Source organism: Suncus etruscus, chromosome 3 (genome assembly GCF_024139225.1).
Source record: "Suncus etruscus isolate mSunEtr1 chromosome 3, mSunEtr1.pri.cur, whole genome shotgun sequence".
NCBI lineage: Eukaryota > Metazoa > Chordata > Mammalia > Eulipotyphla > Soricidae > Suncus > Suncus etruscus.
In genome coordinates, this window is record NC_064850.1 from 160,229,124 (window position 1) to 160,247,052 (window position 17,929).

Genomic DNA, 17,929 nt, shown 5'->3' on the forward strand with positions numbered 1-17,929 from the left:
GGTCACTTGTTTGTTGTTTCCAGCTGGCCTAGTTGGATTTTATTTCTTGCAGGTTTTGCCAAAGTCAACTTCCTTCAATGTAAAGTTTTTTTTTAAAAAAACATGTTTTACTAAAAAAAATTTAAAAAACTTATCTTATTATGCTTTTGAAGTTTAAAAGTCTCTGGATGCTTTCGGACTCCAAAAAACACAGATGAGCAATTATATCAAGACCCTCCAGCCAGCAAAATATTACAAAAGCCTTTGTAAAGGAAAATCTAATAACCCTTGGCTTATATAGCTATAAAAGCAAGAATTAAACTTGGTTTTGAATGAGAAGTTTAGTCAAATTTCTAATAACTTGAAGCATACTCTGGGGAAGGGAACATTTGAGACTAAGAGAGCAAGAGCAGAAATTCTGGTATGTTGGTTAAGTTCTATTTCTATTCCTAGATCTAAGTCCTGGTTTAATTGGAATGTTTTTCAATTTTGTGAAACTGAATGATCTATCCATTCATTATTCTGATACATTTTAATAAAAGGTTAAAAATAAGCTGTTTGAAATTTATCTTTTCCTAGCCTAAGAGTAGAAACAAATGCTTTCATAAACAGTGCTGAATGACTTGTTAGCAGCTTCATTCTAAGTACTTGACTCTCTTTTGAGAGTTCTATAATAGACAAGTGAGTAGAGTAAGCTAAGCTTCTTCAAATTATGCAAGTAATTTTACTAGGTTTCATTCGTATCTTTGGACCCCAAATCTATAACAAGATAAAGCCACTTATATCCGAAGTTCAAGCTAATCATAAACATTTTTAAATACAGAAATAAAAGGCATGTGATGTACTATATATAAAATGAGACTGTCACAAAAATTTTATAGAAACAACTTCTAAGTGCCAAGTTAGTCATTATTTGAGATGTTATATCACTTAGAAATAAAATAGGACTTTTATACTAATTGGACGAGAAAATTTTTATATTAAAATAAACAGCAAACTTGAGGTACTAGTTACTATCTTCATTAAATCTAATAAATAGGGCCGGGAAGGTGGCGCTAGAGGTAAGGTGTCTGCCTTGCAAGCGCTAGCATAGGACGGATCCCCCGGCGTCCCATATGGTCCCCCCAAGCCAGGAGCGACTTCGGAGTGCATAGCCAGGAGTAACCCCTGAGCATCAAATGGCTGTGGCCCAAAAACCAAAAAAAAAAAAAAAAATATATATATATATATATATAACAAATAAATAGCATTAGTAACTAACAAAATTTATTTGCAGTAGATAGGTTGATAAGGCCAAGGGTTGAATCCTAAGCCTTACCCCACATGACTAAATGTGGGCCCAGTAGCTCTGCTATCTGGGATCCCAGGCATCATAAAAAAAAAAGTGTGATCTTTGGTGCACCATAACCCAGTATATACTAACACCACAATTAATACCAAACAATTGCACAAGACACAGGAAAGTCCAAAGCAAACTCTCATCATTACCTGTTTCTGAGGATAAGAAAAAGCTTCTTTTCCTATAGTATGAAGAATAACATGATGCTGACCTTCCAAAATAAGCTGCTTACTGTCTTCCACGACATATGCCTAAAAAATACAAAGCACAGAACTATTACCCGGGTTGGCAGTAAGTTCAAAAGTTACTGAAGTGAGGGCTAGGAAGATAGCCCAAGTAATAATGCACATGTCTAGTGTGTAGAATGCCCTGAATCTGATACCTGGCACTCTATTTTCCCCCACACAGCAGATAGCTCTGGTAGCTGTCAGTACAATCAGGTACAGCTATGGTGACAATCACATTCAACTGGCTGAGCTCTGCCACCCAGTAGCTCCAGGGCAGAGCACTGGCAAATGTGACTCCTATCGCTCCAGTCCCCAAATGTGGCCCCTAAGCACAAAAAAGCAACCAATATAATATCCGATGCAAAGTAAAAATAGTATAGCAAATATGGCTACTTACTAAAACTCAAAGTAGTATGATAATTCTAATATAACTATTCAATCAATAAAGTGTATTTTAAAAAGCACTGTTTTGACTCAACATAGCACAACTGATCTAAATGATAAAGATGCTCTTGAAATATTTTCCAATTATCTCTATAGTACTTAAATTTGTCCAGCACAGTGGTAGGGTGTTTGCCTTGCACGCTGCCAAGCCAATTTCTGAGCGCAGTCAGGAGTAATCCCTGAGAGCCACCAAGTGTGACCCAAAAACAAAAACAAGGGGCCAGCGTGGTGGTGCTAGAGGTAAGGTGTCTGCCTTGCCAGTGCTAGCCTAGGACGGACCGTGGTTCGATTCCCCGGCATCCCATATGGTCCCCCAAGCCAGGAGCAACTTCTGAGTGCACAGCCAGGAGTAACCCCTGAGCGTCACTGGGTGTGGCCCAAAAAATTAAACAAAATTACTAGACTTCAATATTAAAAAAAAAAAAAGTATGAGTTTTTTAATTTTTGTTTAGTTTTGTTTTGGGGCCACACCCGGTGACTCGGGGGTTACTCCTGGCTATGCACTCAGAAAGTTGCTCCTGGCTTGGGGGACCGTATGGGATGCCGGAGGATCGAACCACAGTCCGTCCAAGGCTAGCACAGGCAAGGCAGGCACCTTACCTCTAGCGCCACTGCCCGGCCCCGAGTTTTTTGATTTTTTTAAAATGACTTATGGTTTATCACAAAGGATAAAATCAGTCACTGTAATAAATTCAGAAAGTCAAATCCTGGAGAATCTATATTAAGGGGCATATACTTAAACCTATGTGCTAAGAGGAAATCATTTATGACAACATTATTCTAGTATATACTCTTTGCTTCTTGAATAGTTTCTGTGACAATATAATAATAAATATCTCTATAAATAAACTGTTACTGTCAATTATGCAAATACAAAGGCTTAAAAATTTTTGACAAGCTGAATTTTTTTATACTATTGCATTTAACAGACATAAAATCAATCACAGGATTATAAAATTAGTCACAGTTCTGTACCAATTCCAACTGTTTATTTTTAATGTACTTATGTTATTACAATCAGTTATAGCTGGCCATTCAGAAGAAGGTTGCACTATCGGGCATTGAGTAGCCCAGGACTTGCTCAACATCAACCCATCCACAATTCAGAAATGCATAAAATAAATACCTTTTGGGGGGACTTTGATTGGAATAGAGACAACGGATAGAATCCCGAGACTTGTTATAACTTTTTTAATAGTCTCATAAAATTAAGCAAAAGGATCTGCAGAGGTAGTATAGGTACTAAGGTTCTTGCCTTGCACATGGCTGATCCAATTTGATCCCTGACACATTAGCCCCAAGCACTAACAGTAGCACTTGAGTACCATAAGGGATGACTCAAAATCCAAACAGAAAAAAGAACACAGAAGGCCATCTTACAACCTGATAATTCTAGATACCCACAAAGGCTGCCAAAAACCTCTGGATTTTTGGGGCCATACCTGTGTGTCAAGGCTTATTAGTGATGGTGCTTGGAGAACCATCTGTGGTATCGGGGATCAAACAGGTCTCAGTCATGTGTAAAGCAAGAGCCTTATCTCTGTACTCTCTCCAGCACCATAGAGCCATGCAGCAGTAGATACTAAATCCAGGGTCACACATGTAAAAGGTCTGGCTTTTCCATTTGACCTAGATCAGCTCCCACAATTTTTGTGTGATGCCATGACTCAAACCCAGCCTCAGACATGCAAGAGAAGAGCTCTACCAGTAACCCCTCTACTAAAAATGAAAAATTTAAGCCATAAAACAGAGCTTAATTTTTTTTTTTTTTTTTTTTTTTTTGGTTTTTGGGCCACACCCTGTGACGCTCAGGGGTTACTCCTGGCTATGCGCTCAGAAGTTGCTCCTGGCTTCTTGGGGGACCATATGGGACGCCGGGGGATCGAACCGCGGTCCGTCCTAGGCTAGCGCAGGCAAGGCAGGCACCTTACCTCCAGCGCCACCGCCCGGCCCCCTGAGCTTAATTTTATTCAACTAAAGAATTAGGTTTCTATATAATGAAGCCTGCTAAAATACTTTAATCACACTTACCTTCCATAATACAATAATATTCAAGTCCACTTCACTGCACTTCTGAATTAACCTCACAGCATCATCTATTGTCTGTTTTTCTGTCTGCACAGAAAGCTGGTTGTGTGTATTCTTCAATTCAAAAGATAAACTTCGATAAAAGAAGTCTGCACATGGGCTTGCTGAGCTTATTATCTGTTTTAAAAAAAATCATGTTCACATAAATGCTTTCCATTAAAAATAGCCTGATAAAATCTTAATTCTATGTATTCAGTAAGATTAGTCAATAATTTCCTATAGGATCAGGGAGGTAGCTCAATGGTAGTATGAACCCTATGGGGTGGGTTTTTATTTTGGGCCACATCCGATAATCCTCAGGGGGTTACTCTTTGCTCTGCACTAAGGAATTATTCCTAGAGGTATTTGGAGAACCATCTGAGATGCTGATGATCAAACCAGCGTTGGCTGCATGCAAGGTAAGTGCCCTACCTGTTGTACCATCTATCGCTCTGGCCCATGTACTCTATCTGTATGAAATACTAGACTCAATCACTAGAACTCCCTCATTAAATAAGATAGAATTTGTCACTATATTTATATATAGTGACTACAGAATAATCACTCTAAGACTCTAATACCTAAAATATCTGGTACAAATTATCAAGTCTTAAAGCTGTTACTCAAAATAATGAAGTTCACCCTGTTACGGCATTAGTCTTGACTTTTCAAGTATATATATAAGATGGTCTCCATCTTTAAGAAAGTTCATTTTTTAAGTAACAAATATCTCTAAATCAATGCTTAGAATACTAAGCACTAATAAATGAAGTTGCTGGCATTAATTTGGTTTTTAAAGGGAAAAAACACAAGAAAAGAATTTTAAGTGAGTTGAGAACTGTAGGATTTCCCTAAATAAAAAGAGTACCGTATTTTCCAGCGTATAAGACAACCCCCTAATTTTGAGTTAAAACATAGGTTGAGGCCTATATTCGCTGTATCAGACAGAACGTTCCTGTGCTGCAACTGTATGTACCACAGTTAGCCAATCACAACAAGCAAAGGTTCAAAGGTTCTACTGTAATAGACTTCCTCTCGGACTCTGGCCCATCTGAACAGGCTTTTGACAGTGTAGATTCGGGTCCAGAACATTGTCTAATTTGCATGCATCAAAAGCCTGCTTGGATTGGCTGAGTTAGAGAGGTGGTCTGAACAGCCTTGCAGTGATTGGTCCCTTATCATAGGCACCTTTTCTGGCAATTCCCTGGTGGCGTCAGTTAATCTCCCCCACTACATGAACCAAACAACACCCCATCCTGGGACCCTAGCACTGAACCATCAACACGGTTAGCTGGGTTTTGCCAGAAGTGACCCACAGATCTCCAGAGTACTGTTTGGGAGGCCCCAAGAAAGATTTGGAAACTCTGCGGCCTGACTTTTTTGTTCGTTTGTTTTGTTTAGCGGCATATTGAAACATTTTTCAGGATATACTCGGTGTATAAGACGAACGAACAATTTTGGGTTGACTTTTTTTTGTTTCGAAAGTCGTCTTATATGCTGGAAAATATGGTATTTAAAAAAAGGAGGGCAAGCAGTAAGGTGTCTGACATCTTGAGTGTGCTAGCCTAGGCCAGACTGTGGTTTGACCCCCACCCCAGGCCTATATAATCCCCCATTCCAGGAACGATTTCTCAGTGCAGTAAGGAGAACCCCTGAGCATCAACAGGTATGGCCCAAAAAACAAAAACAAACTAACAAAAATAGTATTTCACTTAAAATGACCAAAAGGAATATGAAAATGCTCTATATCATTAATTATTAGGGAAATGAAAATAAAAACAGTAAGATATCACCTCGCAGCAGATAATGGCACATATCATAAAGAACAACAACATGAGTTGGAAAAGGGAAAAAAGGCAAACTCATACACTGCTGGTCTAGACTTTTGGAAAACATAACTCAAAAAAATGGGAATAGGGGCCGAAGAGGTAGCGCTAGAGGTAAGGTGTCTGCCTTGCAAGTGCTAGCCAAGGAAGGATCACGGTTTGATACCTCCTCTGGCATCCCATATGCTCCCCCCAAGCCAGGGGCAATTTCTGAGCGCTTAGCCAGGAGTAACCCCTGAGCATCAAAGGGTGTGGCCGGAAAAAAACAAACAAACAAAAAAAAAATAGAGCTTTCTTAGACCCAGCAATTCCACTCCAGAGACTATACCCCCAGGGCTCAGAAACACAAGGGAATAAAAAGACATTTGCACTCCTTTGCTAATTGCAGCACAGCTCATAATAACCAAAATCTGTAAACAATCTAACTGCCCAAGAGCAGATGAGTGGATAAACAATATATGGTACATACACACAATGGAATATTATGCACTCACTGGAAAAGTTTAAGTCATGAGATTTGTTGACACATAGTGCTGAATGAAATGAACTAGAGGGAGAGAGACTTGTGGGATACGAAGAAACTTAGTATGTTAAAAACTAATGCTTCCCCCTCTACACCCAATAAAAAGAAAGGCAGGAGAACTAGTCTTTATTAGGAAGCTTGCCACAGTGGAAGCAGGGAGGAGGATAGGACAAGGGTCTACTATGACAATGACATTTCAACTACATGCCCAATGACTCATGCACATTAGAAAGCAACGTCTGAAAAATATTGTTCTAAGTAAAGTAGCTACCCTGGACAATACTAGAACTAAATTTTCAAAAGATCTTAATATTTGGGTTTCAGACTACATAATAAATCAAACCCTACCTTTTCTAGTAAGCTTTTTAATGAACAGCTTTCCCTCAATATTGCCCCTTTTCTGTTATTAATACCAAGTACTATACAAATCACATGTAATAGTCTCAAAGTTTATTATTTATAAAAGTTTATATATATAATTTTATATTAACCAATTTTAAGAATATCATCCATTTAGCATTCTTGGTTTGTTTTGGGAAACTAAGGCAAAATTGTGTTGCAAATCCAACACAATTAACACATTCAGCCACCAAAGAATTTTAGCTACTAAAGCAATAGTTTTGCCAAAGAAATGATATTCCAGAATTATGATCTTAAAAATCATATACTGTGCAATATGTACATACCTGTTCATTTCCAAAGACAGTATCAGCAAATGTGTAATTGTCTGAGGGTTGTGTATTAACTAAAAAAACAGAAAAAAAAATCATATCATTGATATAAAATATAAAATTACCATTAAGAAAGTGTAAGTTAGGGGTTGGTGAAGTGGCGCTAGAGGTAAAGTGTCTGCCTTGCAAGCGCTAGCCAAGGAAGGACCGAGGTTCGATCCCCTGGCGTCCCATATGGTCCCTCCAAACCAGGGGCAATTTCTGAGCGCTTAGCCAGGAGTAACCCCTGAGCATCAAACGGGTGTGGCCGGAAAAACCAAAAAAAAAAAAAAAAAGAAAAAGAAAAAGAAAAAAAGAAAGAAAGAAAGAAAGAAAGAAAGTGTAAGTTAAATAGCTTACCTTCTTTATCCTTACATCGTATGGCTTTGAAGCAAAACTTCCCCTTTTCCCTACTAGCTAGTCTGGCATCTAAAAAGAAAAAAAAAATTCAAAGATTTTTCTCAGCTTATGATAGTTAAAACCTTAATCAACTAGAAAATAATTCAAGATTACAATAATATTTAATTTTAAAAATGCCTTTGGCTTTTAAATGCAATTAAGTGGCTCTCACTAAATTCTTAAAAAGGACAAACTTGGGAGATTTGAGACATATGGAGGAAGCCCTGATTCAATCCTCATCACTACATGATACCTGAACACTGCTGAGAACAAGGACAAGCACAGAGTTGGGAGTAGCCCCTGGGATGCCATGGATGTTGCAGCCCGACCATCACCCACCCCCACAAAGGACAAATTTTCCATTTCTTTTAATATGTGGTCATACGTGTGTCAATCAATACCTTCTTCACCACCACCACCCCCCCCTCTCTCTATATATATATATGTTAAAGATAGCTTGAAAGATGCAAAATTGGAGGTCAGGGAATTCACAATCTCACTCATTTTTCATTTTTACGTTGTTTCCTACATTTATTTATGTCAACAATTGCACATACTTGAATCCACTAATGCAGGTCCTTTTCAAATGTCAATAAATTGCACTGAATACAGAACAGTCTTGTGAGTTGTACCTTAATTTAAATGAAGGCAGCACTACAAAAAACAGCAGGACTGATACTGACCACGAAGGAGCTTTCAAGGATAGAAAACCCCACTGATGGGGCTGGAGAGATAGCAAGGAGGTAGGGTGTTTGCTTTGCATGCAGAAGGAATCTCGGCATCCCATGTTTCTCTGAGCCTGCCATGAGTGTAGAGCCAGGAATAACCCCTGAGCACTGCCGGATGTGACCCAAAACACAAAACAACAACAACAACAAAAACCATTGCAAAAAAATCAATAGTAGAAATAAATGGGTCAATACGAAAATAAAAAAAACCTCCTGTACCACACACACACACAAAAAGAAGCCTAAAATAGGTAACAGGGGTCAGAAGTCATAAATGCCGGCAGGGACTTGGTAAAAAAAAACTTTCAGGAGCCAGAGAGATAGCACAGCGAAAAGGCATTTGCCTTGCATGCAGGACTGTGGTTTAAATCCCGGCATCCCATATGGTCCCCCGAGTCTGCCAGGAGCGATTTCTGAGTGTAAGACCAGGAGTAGCCCGAGTGCTGCCGAGTGTGACCCAAAAAAACAAAACAAACAAAAAACCAAGAAACTTTCAGTCACTGGTGGTCAAACTGTTGCCAAACTTTCCTTGGAAAATTGTTTGGAGACCTCAAAAAATTAAAAGAGCTTCCATACAAACTTACAATTCATTTCCTGGGGATCTACACCAAGAACACAAAAATGTTAATTCAATCCAAAAGTTGTGTTCATCAGAAGAGTTTTTTACAATAACTGATATATGGAGGAAAAAACCATGAAATATCAGATGAGTGAGGTTATTTCTAGATCTGTGCTCATAACTAATACCTGGCGGTGTTTGGACGATTACATGTGATCCCAGAAATGCAAAGCAAGTGACTATATGCTCTCTCCATCCTTCATTGTTTAAAACTTTAACCTGAATCATATGTATAGTAATTTTACAATTGAATAAAAAGAGATATTACAGTTTTACAATTCAATTCAATTTTACAACTGAATTTTATAATTGAATAAAAAAAAGAGATTTGGTTCAGTCATGTCAACTTGAAACCCAACCAAATATTTTAAAAAGTAAATTCTATCTTATTTACATAAACCTAGCAGATGTTAGAATTTCTTTTGGTGGGAAAAAGGAACAAACCTTTGTTTTCTGAGAGATTTACAGATTTCTGTAACTTCCAGTGTTTGCTACTACTCGATATTTGTGTTATATGGAACTCCTTAACACCTGCTTCACTCTACAAAAGGAAGTAAAGAGTCACTCAGGATTTAATAGTACTTATTCAGAATATTCCAGTAAATGAATACTTAGACATTGTTACCAAAGTATTAACACAGATGAAAGTTTAATCTTGAAATGATCCACTGTATTTTTCAGAAGCTAACATTACTTCAACACTCTTCAAACATTCTTAAAACAGAACCTCTAGGGGCCAGAGAGATAGCATGGAGGTAGGGTGTTTGCCTTGCATGCAGAAGGATGGTAGTTCAAATTCTGGCATCCCATATGGTCCTCCCAGGTATGACCCAAAAACAAACAAACAAACAAACAAAAACTAAAACAGAACCTCTAAAATATCTCAAGATGTATTCACAACAGTAAATTTTAATGTACTGAAACATACAGTTCTAACAATGTATCACGAGTTATAAGTGATACTTAAAATATTAGTAGCCAGGTATTTTTTGGACAAATGTTTTTGTTAAAAAAAAAAAAAGTTTTGGGGGCCAGAGATAGCACAGTGGCATTTGCCTTGCAAGCAGCCGATCCAGGACCAAAGGTGGTTGGTTCGAATCCCGGTGTCCCATATGGTCCCCCCCATGCCTGCCAGGAGCTATTTCTGAGCAGACAGCCAGGAGTAACCCCTGAGCATCGCCGGGTGTGGCCCAAAAACCAAAAAAAAAAAAAAAAAAAAAAAAAAAGTTTTTATTTGAAAATTCTGAAAGGGAGGGAGAGGATGAGAGAGAGTAACAGACTCAAAAGAGAGCTCGGAGGGCCAGAGTGGTGGTGCAGAACGGTTAGGCAGACGTTTGCCTTGCCAGCACTAGCCTGCAGCCAGGATCCCCTGGCATCCTATATGGTCCCCCAAGCTAGGACTGATTTCTGAGTGCAGAGACAGGAGTAATCCCTAAGCACCACCGGGTGTGGTCCCCCCCCCCAAGAAAAACACCTAAATAAATAAGTAAATAAATAAATAAATAGAACTTGGGCTTCTCCCAAGGGTGAGAGCCCCAGGACACATATCCATCCCAATGTGAAAGTATGAAAGCAAGAAAAGAAATATGTTGTGGGGAGATGCAGTATTATGTGCATGCAGACATTATGTACAGAGAGGCCCAGGAACCACATATTTACCACTTGTCTATTTTTAACCAAAATGCTAGCATTTTTGATCTTTTCTGTTTTCTAATAGCCTGTTTTAATGCAATGTACAGCCAATGCACACAGATACTTAAATTGCACATGATTAACCTCCTGAATCAGAGCCCACTTGAAATTATTAAAATACTTTTTACTCTATGGGACCAGAGAGATAGCAAAGCGTGCATGCAGAAGTACAGTGGTTTGAATCCCGGCATTCCATATTGTTCTCCGAGCCTGCTGGGAGCAATTTCTGAGCTTAGAGCCAGGAGTAGCCCCTGAGTGCTGCCAGGTGTGACCCAAAAACCAAAAAAAAACCAAAACAAACAAACAACAGTAACAAACAAACAAACAAAAAAAAAAACAGAAAACTTTTACTCTAAAAAAAAGTTGAGAAAAATCACCTAAGTACTATCATGTCATATTAATTTTTTTTTTTTTTTGGTTTTTGGGTCACACCCGGCAGTGCTCAGGGGTTACTCCTGGCTCTACGCTCAGAAATTGGTCCTGGCAGGCTCAGGGGTTCGAATCCCGGCATCCCATATGGTTCTCTGAGCTTGCCAGGAGCAATTTCTAAGCGTAGAGCCAGGAATAGGCCCTGAGTGCTGCCAGGTTTGACCCCCCTCCCAAAAAAAAAAGCCAGAAAACTTTTACTCTAAAAAAAAGTTTAGAAAAATCACCAAAGTACCATCATGTCATATTCTTTTTTTTTCTTTCTTTTTTTTTTTTTGGTTTTTAGGTCACACCCGGCAGTGCTCAGGGGTTACTCCTGGCTCTATGCTCAGAAATTGCTCCTGGCAGGCTCAGGGGACCATATGGGATGCTGGGATTCGAACCACTGACTTTCTGCATGAATGGCAAATGCCCTAACTCTATGCCATCTCTTTGGCCCCATCATATTAATTCAAGTTTCCTAAAAAGTGAATTTTAAAAGGACTGGGGAAAAAATTCACACTTTACATGCTGAAGTCCTGAGTTTGATGCCCAGCACTGCAAAGTATACCAAGTACTATTATTTGCGACCCCTTGTACCTAGCGAAAAGTAGCCCTGCACTCATGAATGTGATACCAAAACAAAAGTGGCCCTCCAACTTTGCAAAAGCAAATTTAAAAGTAAAGGCTATTACAGAATAAATAAGATTTAAAGTAAGTGAACAAAATCAATCTACAGCTAAATCATGAAATGACACTCTCTTCAAGAATATCAACATTTATAAAGTATAAAAGGAAAACTAAAAAGGAATAGCTGTTTGAAATAGTTATAAAGAAGCCAAAGAAATAATACAGAGAGAATAGGGTGCTTGCCTTGCAAGCAACTGACAGAGGTCAGATCCACAGCAGATGGTGCGTTTCCCTACCAACCCCTAAGCCTTCCAGGTGTGATTGCTGAGTACAGCCAGGACTAACCCCTAAACACCACCAGATGTGCACCCCCTACACGCAAAAAAAAAGAAACTTAAAATTGTAATTAGTTATTATATATATATGTAAGCGAATCACTCCTTAATTCATAATAAATGTAAATAAATGTAAATAAATTTAGTTACATCAAATTGATTCTCACAAACTTTATGAGATATCTTATTTTTTTTGGTTATTATGCCTTTATTTATTTATTTATTTATTTTGGTTTTGGGGCCACACCCAGTGGTACACTCAGAGGTTACTTCTGGTTCTGTGCTCAGAAATTGTTCCTGGCAGGCTCAGGGGACCATACGGGATGCCAGGGTTTGAAGCCAGGTCTATCCCGGATCATCCACATGCAAGGCAAACACCCCACCACTGTGCTATCACTCCTGCCCCTAACTTTATATTTTTAAATAAATTCTTTAACTGAATCACCATGACATAGTTACAAAATTGTTCATGATTAAATTTCAGTCACACATTATTCAACACCCCTCACAAGTGCACATTTCCCACAACCAATGTGCTGAGTTTCCCTCCCATCGCTCCTCCTGCCCTTCCTGCACTGTCTGCCTTGATAGCAAGACATTTTTCCTCTCTCTCGTTTTTAGACACTATAGTTTGCAATATTGTTACTGAAGGGGTTTCATGCACGTTACTTTACTTCCTTTCAGCATCCAGTACTTGTCCAAAGTTATTGTTTCCAACTATCATTTCATGACATATTTTTGAATTGCATTAGTGGCATACAGGTCTGCTATATGTCACATGTAGTTATAAGAGATGGAGTTCGAAAAAAAAAAAAAGAAAGAGATGTAGTTTGGGAGGCCGAAGCAGTGGCGCAAGCGATAAGGCATCTGCTTTGCCAGGGCTAGTACAGAATGGACCGCGGATTGATCCCCTGGTGTCCAATATGGTCCCCCAAGCCAGGAACGATTTCTGAGCGCATAGCCAGGAGTAACCCCTGAACGTTATGGGTATGCCCCACCCAAAAAAAAAAGATGGAGTTAGGGGCACACCCAGCAGTGTTCAGGGCTTACTCCTGGCATTACCCAGGGGACCAATTAAGTACTTGGAATCGCTTTTCCCTGTACTATAACTCTGGCCCATGTATGTAAATGTATTAATGGCACCAGTTCCTTTTATCTGAAAAAAACTAAAAGATAAAACACAAAACTAAAACAAGATAGTATTCACTATATGAACATTTCTAAATTCCTAATAATGCTGTCTTATGAAGAAAAAAATACATTTATGGAAATAAAAATATATACTTATAAAATTTAAACTAACTTACAGTATTGGTATTTTCCACATCCACAAAGACTAGCATATTGCCTCCTCTGCCCTCCTCTTCAAGAGAATTACTCCGGTAGACAGTGGCTCGTACATTCAAAGATCGGCTGGTACAAATGACTGCAGTATGCCTTAATATTCTGTGACTGAAGAAGTAAAAATTTCAAATTTAATCTAAGCACCTTTCCATGAGCAGTCTTTCCTGATTATGATCCTCTGTATCCACAAAAGCTTCTAAAGTTTGATCATTCAGAGGACCATTTATCCTCTAAAAAAACCCCAAAAAATACAATAAAATAAAGCATCTAGTTAGCCTAACAGAATTAATATTGGTTCTTCTCAATTTTGAAGGACTCTCTTCTCTTTCTAAGTCTGTTCCCTGCTCATATGGATTATACAGATAATACATAAAAATAATCTCATATAGTAATAAATCCTATTTCAAAGGTATCCTTACTTCTTTGATACATTATACACTATGGTCAAACGACAATATAGTTTTTATCTCCTAACTTGTAAATGGCATCCATATATACATTCACCTCAGTAATATCCACTATTTTCTTGACTAGCCCCCTCTGGTATTCCAATTCTGAAATGCTGCTTACTCACCACTAGTACATGCCACAAAGTTTTCCCTAAATGCCTTGGCCAGAGAACTCTATCATTTTCTCAAGAAGTTACTGAGAATATAACTGTGCCTACAGATATTATAGTATTTATCTTCAAAGTTAAGTCTTAGAAGACAATTTTAGATGTTCCACTAAAATCATTTCTAGTTAATTTTCTAAAAACAGCAATCATATGTAACATTGCTCTGCAATGTATGGGCGGAGAAAATTGTGCGGCCTAGATGAATTTGATTTCTTCAGTGGTCACCACTATAGTACCACCCTAATCATATATACTGCAAATACATTTCCCCCATATGTTCTTTTTTTTCTTTGGTTTTTGGTTTTTGGGCCACACCCGGCAGTGTCAGGGGTTACTCCTGGCTGTCTGCTCAGAAATAGCTCCTGGCAGGCTCGGGGAACCATATGGGACGCCGGGATTCGAACCAATCACCTTTGGTTCTGGATCGGCTGCTTGCAAGGCAAACGCCGTTGTGTTATCTCTCCGGGCCCCCCCATATGTTCTTGAGGCATGGAAGGATACTAAAGAAAAAAGTAATGCACTTACTTAGGAGCAACTTCAGATACAAACAAGATTTGGGCACATATATTAAATAAATGGTTAAGTCTGAAAACACTGTAAAACTCACCATATTTTTGGTTGCTTTTTAACACTTTCATAGTAAAACAAAAAATTAATTTCATGAACACCTTCTTCATCTGGCCCACGTAACCACATTGGTAGTTGGACTGAAGCTCCAGGTAGAAGAACGGTGTCAGGAAGGGGGACAGAGATCACCTCTGGCTGATTTCCTGTGCCAATGCCAAAGTCTACAGAAGAAGCTGATGATATGAGGGCTGTACACACAGAGGTAGAATCTGTCACAACAGTCTTGTAAGCACTACAGTTCTCAGAAGCAGAAGGACTTAGTGGTGTTAAAACAGCTGTGTTGCCACCAAAAGTGAAGAATTCTGGATGCTTGGAAACAACCTTCAATCCTGTAAGAGGACATTTGCTGACATTGACAAATTCTACATATGCTTTTCGAATTTCTCCACAGAGGAGCCCTGTAGGAAAATGTATGAAGAACACCTGTACAGAAGAGAAAAATATCATTATATTGTCTGTAAAATTCTGAACCTCTTATAAATATTGGTTTAAGATACGGTGTTTCTTTATAAGGATTTACAAGTATTTTGTTTTCCTTGATATCTCCCTTAGTTGTGGCACATCACAGCTCTATTTTAAGAGAACAAAGAATGTCACTCAATAGCAAATTTTATAATTATGATTTTAAAGGTAAATTTCAATAAGAGGGTTATCATAAAAACTTTCACAATTAAGTAGTTTATAAGAATGAGAAGTCACAAGTAATTTAACATTATTAGTAAAAAAAAATTCGTGTAATTTTCAACTTGAGAAGTAGCTCTACTATTGATAGACATCATTAAGATGAGAAGAGTCACAATAGAGAAAGAACAGACAGATCCATGATTCCACATACATAATTTAAAAAATGAAAACCTCTAAACAACCTCAAGCTCTTAATAACTCATGTGGAAGCAAAACCTGATTTAAATAATGACTGGAAAATTTCACAGCTTTTTCCACCAAAGTGTGATATTCCTATGTTTCACCACAGTGATTTGCTTGGTTCTGAGGTGCAACTTAAAAGCCTGTAGGGAACACTTTAGATATAAATATACACACACATGCACAAAAAAAAACCTCTAAATATTTTAAATTTGACTACCATCTGCTCTGATAATTTCAAGAAACTATGGACCTGTTCTAGAGGCAAAATATGGCCAGCTAAGTAATATACTAACTACATCATTTGTATCCTAATAATTCTAAAATGCAAATATCAAAACTTTACTGATAAGCAAGTAAGAAAGAAGAAATATTGGGGTAACAGTATAAGAAAAAATATTCTAATAATATAGCCAGGAGTACCAAAGACTTTATAAAATCTAGCGAATATGCATCTTAATCAAAGTTCGAACAAGACTTCATTCTGGTCATATTCTTTAAGGAAGGGGAAATGTTTGGGTCAGACCTGGCAGTGACAGTATTACATATCATAGTCAACATAAGATCATAAAAAAAATCATAAAAGAACATAAGATAAGGAGCCGGAAAGATAGCAGAGCGTTAGGGTTTTTGCCTGGCATGCAGCCAAACCGGGAGGGACCCAGTTCAATTTCCGGCATCCCATATGGTCCCCCAGCCTGCCAGGGGCGATTTCTGAGTGCAGAAACCGAGAGTCACCCCTGAGCGCCGCTGGGTGTGGCCCAAAAACCAAACAACCAATAAATAGTTTAAAAAAAATAAGAACATAAGATATGTGTCTGCCATAGAGGCAGGCTGTTGGGGCAGGGATTGGGGACAATTGGGTGCTAACAGTCTACTCTGGTGAAGAAACAGGTGCTTGAAGATTGTACAAATGAACCCAATCATGAACAACTTTATATATATATATATATATGAGATATATATATATATCTCAGCAAGTATTTTCACTCATATATACATATCACTTTCACATTACCTACTGTAACAATTTCAAAGAGATTTTAACAAAAATCATAAAAACTGATTATTATCAGTAAATAAAAACACTGATTTTTTTTTTTCACTACTACTTTGCAAAAGTATAAAATAAAATTCCACTGTGGCAGAGATGTGGGCACTCTGATTTTGACTAAAATTACAAATTAGTATACTGTGCTGAAAATAACTTAGTGGTAAAGTACAAAATTTTATATTATACTCCAATTCAAGAATGCTATGTCTAGTTTTAAGTAAGCAGTTATAAGTCTAGTTTTAACTAGATGAAATACAACATATATACAATAGGTATCAAAATATATGTATCTATCAAAATATATGCTAAAAAACTTTCAGTAATAAAAACTAAAACTATACCCAACAATAACTGAAATTATTAAGATTCACATAAGAATATCATATATAACTGCTAAAAGAATTTTCCCTAAAAATTAATCTAAATAATTTTTCTTTGTTACTTACATGTTTCTAAAATTTACAACTAAGATCTCTGACAAAGCATGACAAAAGGATATATAATTTATTAAAATACTGCTTATATGTTTCTATACTACCTAATTTTTTAATAGGGATTAGGTTCCATGTTTTTATATGTTACTAAAAAAAAATCATTCCTCTTTAGGGCGGAGTGATAGCACATCAATAGAGCATTTGCACTGCATTGTATGAACCCGGGTTTGATCTCCAGCATTCCTTATATCCCCTGAGCCTGCTAGCAGCAATTTGAGTCAAGAGTAACACCTGAGCACACTGCTGGGTGTGGTCCAAAAACAAAACAAAACAAAAAAAATCATTCTTTTTTAATAAGAATTTCAAGCTTTCCTTCATTAGTATAGTTAGTGAGTATCCCGGCTTACCATGTGGGAGAAGGTTCGGTTCCCCAGTGGGGAACGAGTAGGGCATTGCCTTGCACGAGGCCAACCTGGGTTCAATCCTGGGCAACCCATATGGTCCTGTGAGCCTGCCAGGAGTGATTTCTAAGCACAGAGCCAGAAGTAACCAGACTGTGTTAACAAGGTGTGTTACTAGGTGTGGCACAAAAACAGAACAAAAATGTAGTGTTCGCTTATTGCTTTTTTCCCCAATAGCTTTATTTTTTGTTTATTTTGAGGCCACTCCGGTGTCCATCCTGTGTTGACCGAATGCAAGGCAAATGCCCTACTGCTGTGCTATCTGTCCGGTCTCAATAATAGCTTTTACCGATTTTTTGCTTTGGTGAGCTGGAGATAGCACAGTGGTAGGGTGTTTGCCTTGCATGCAGCCAACCCTGGAAGAATTCAGGTTCAATTCCCCGCATCCCAAATGGTCCCCCCAGCCTGCCAGGAGAAATTTCTGAGTGCAGAACCAAGAGTAACCCCTGAGCGATGCCAGGTGTAGCCCCCCAAATTTTTCTTTTGGGCCACAACCAGCAAGAATGCTCGGGGTCACTCAGGAATTATTCCTGGCATTGCTAAGAAGTGGAGGATGGAGAGATGTGACGCCAAGGATTAAATCCCAGGTTGGCCATGTACTACAAG

At 38.2% G+C, this 17,929-nt stretch overlaps 1 protein-coding gene across 2 annotated transcripts in view; it reads right to left on the reverse strand.

Annotated features, from left to right (window-relative positions):
- The window catches only part of TRAPPC8 (trafficking protein particle complex subunit 8), an 86,529-nt gene that overhangs the window by 4,876 nt on the left and 63,724 nt on the right, over nucleotides 1-17,929 (reverse strand). For both annotated transcript variants that reach the window (XM_049770202.1, XM_049770201.1), the window contains 7 exons: nucleotides 14,491-14,933; nucleotides 13,231-13,375; nucleotides 9,306-9,402; nucleotides 7,476-7,544; nucleotides 7,092-7,150; nucleotides 4,021-4,194; nucleotides 1,468-1,569 (listed from right to left, as the gene is read on the reverse strand). In XM_049770202.1, coding sequence (XP_049626159.1) covers nucleotides 1,468-1,569; nucleotides 4,021-4,194; nucleotides 7,092-7,150; nucleotides 7,476-7,544; nucleotides 9,306-9,402; nucleotides 13,231-13,375; nucleotides 14,491-14,933 — 1,089 coding nt within the window. The remainder of the gene's footprint in view (nucleotides 1-1,467; nucleotides 1,570-4,020; nucleotides 4,195-7,091; nucleotides 7,151-7,475; nucleotides 7,545-9,305; nucleotides 9,403-13,230; nucleotides 13,376-14,490; nucleotides 14,934-17,929) is intronic.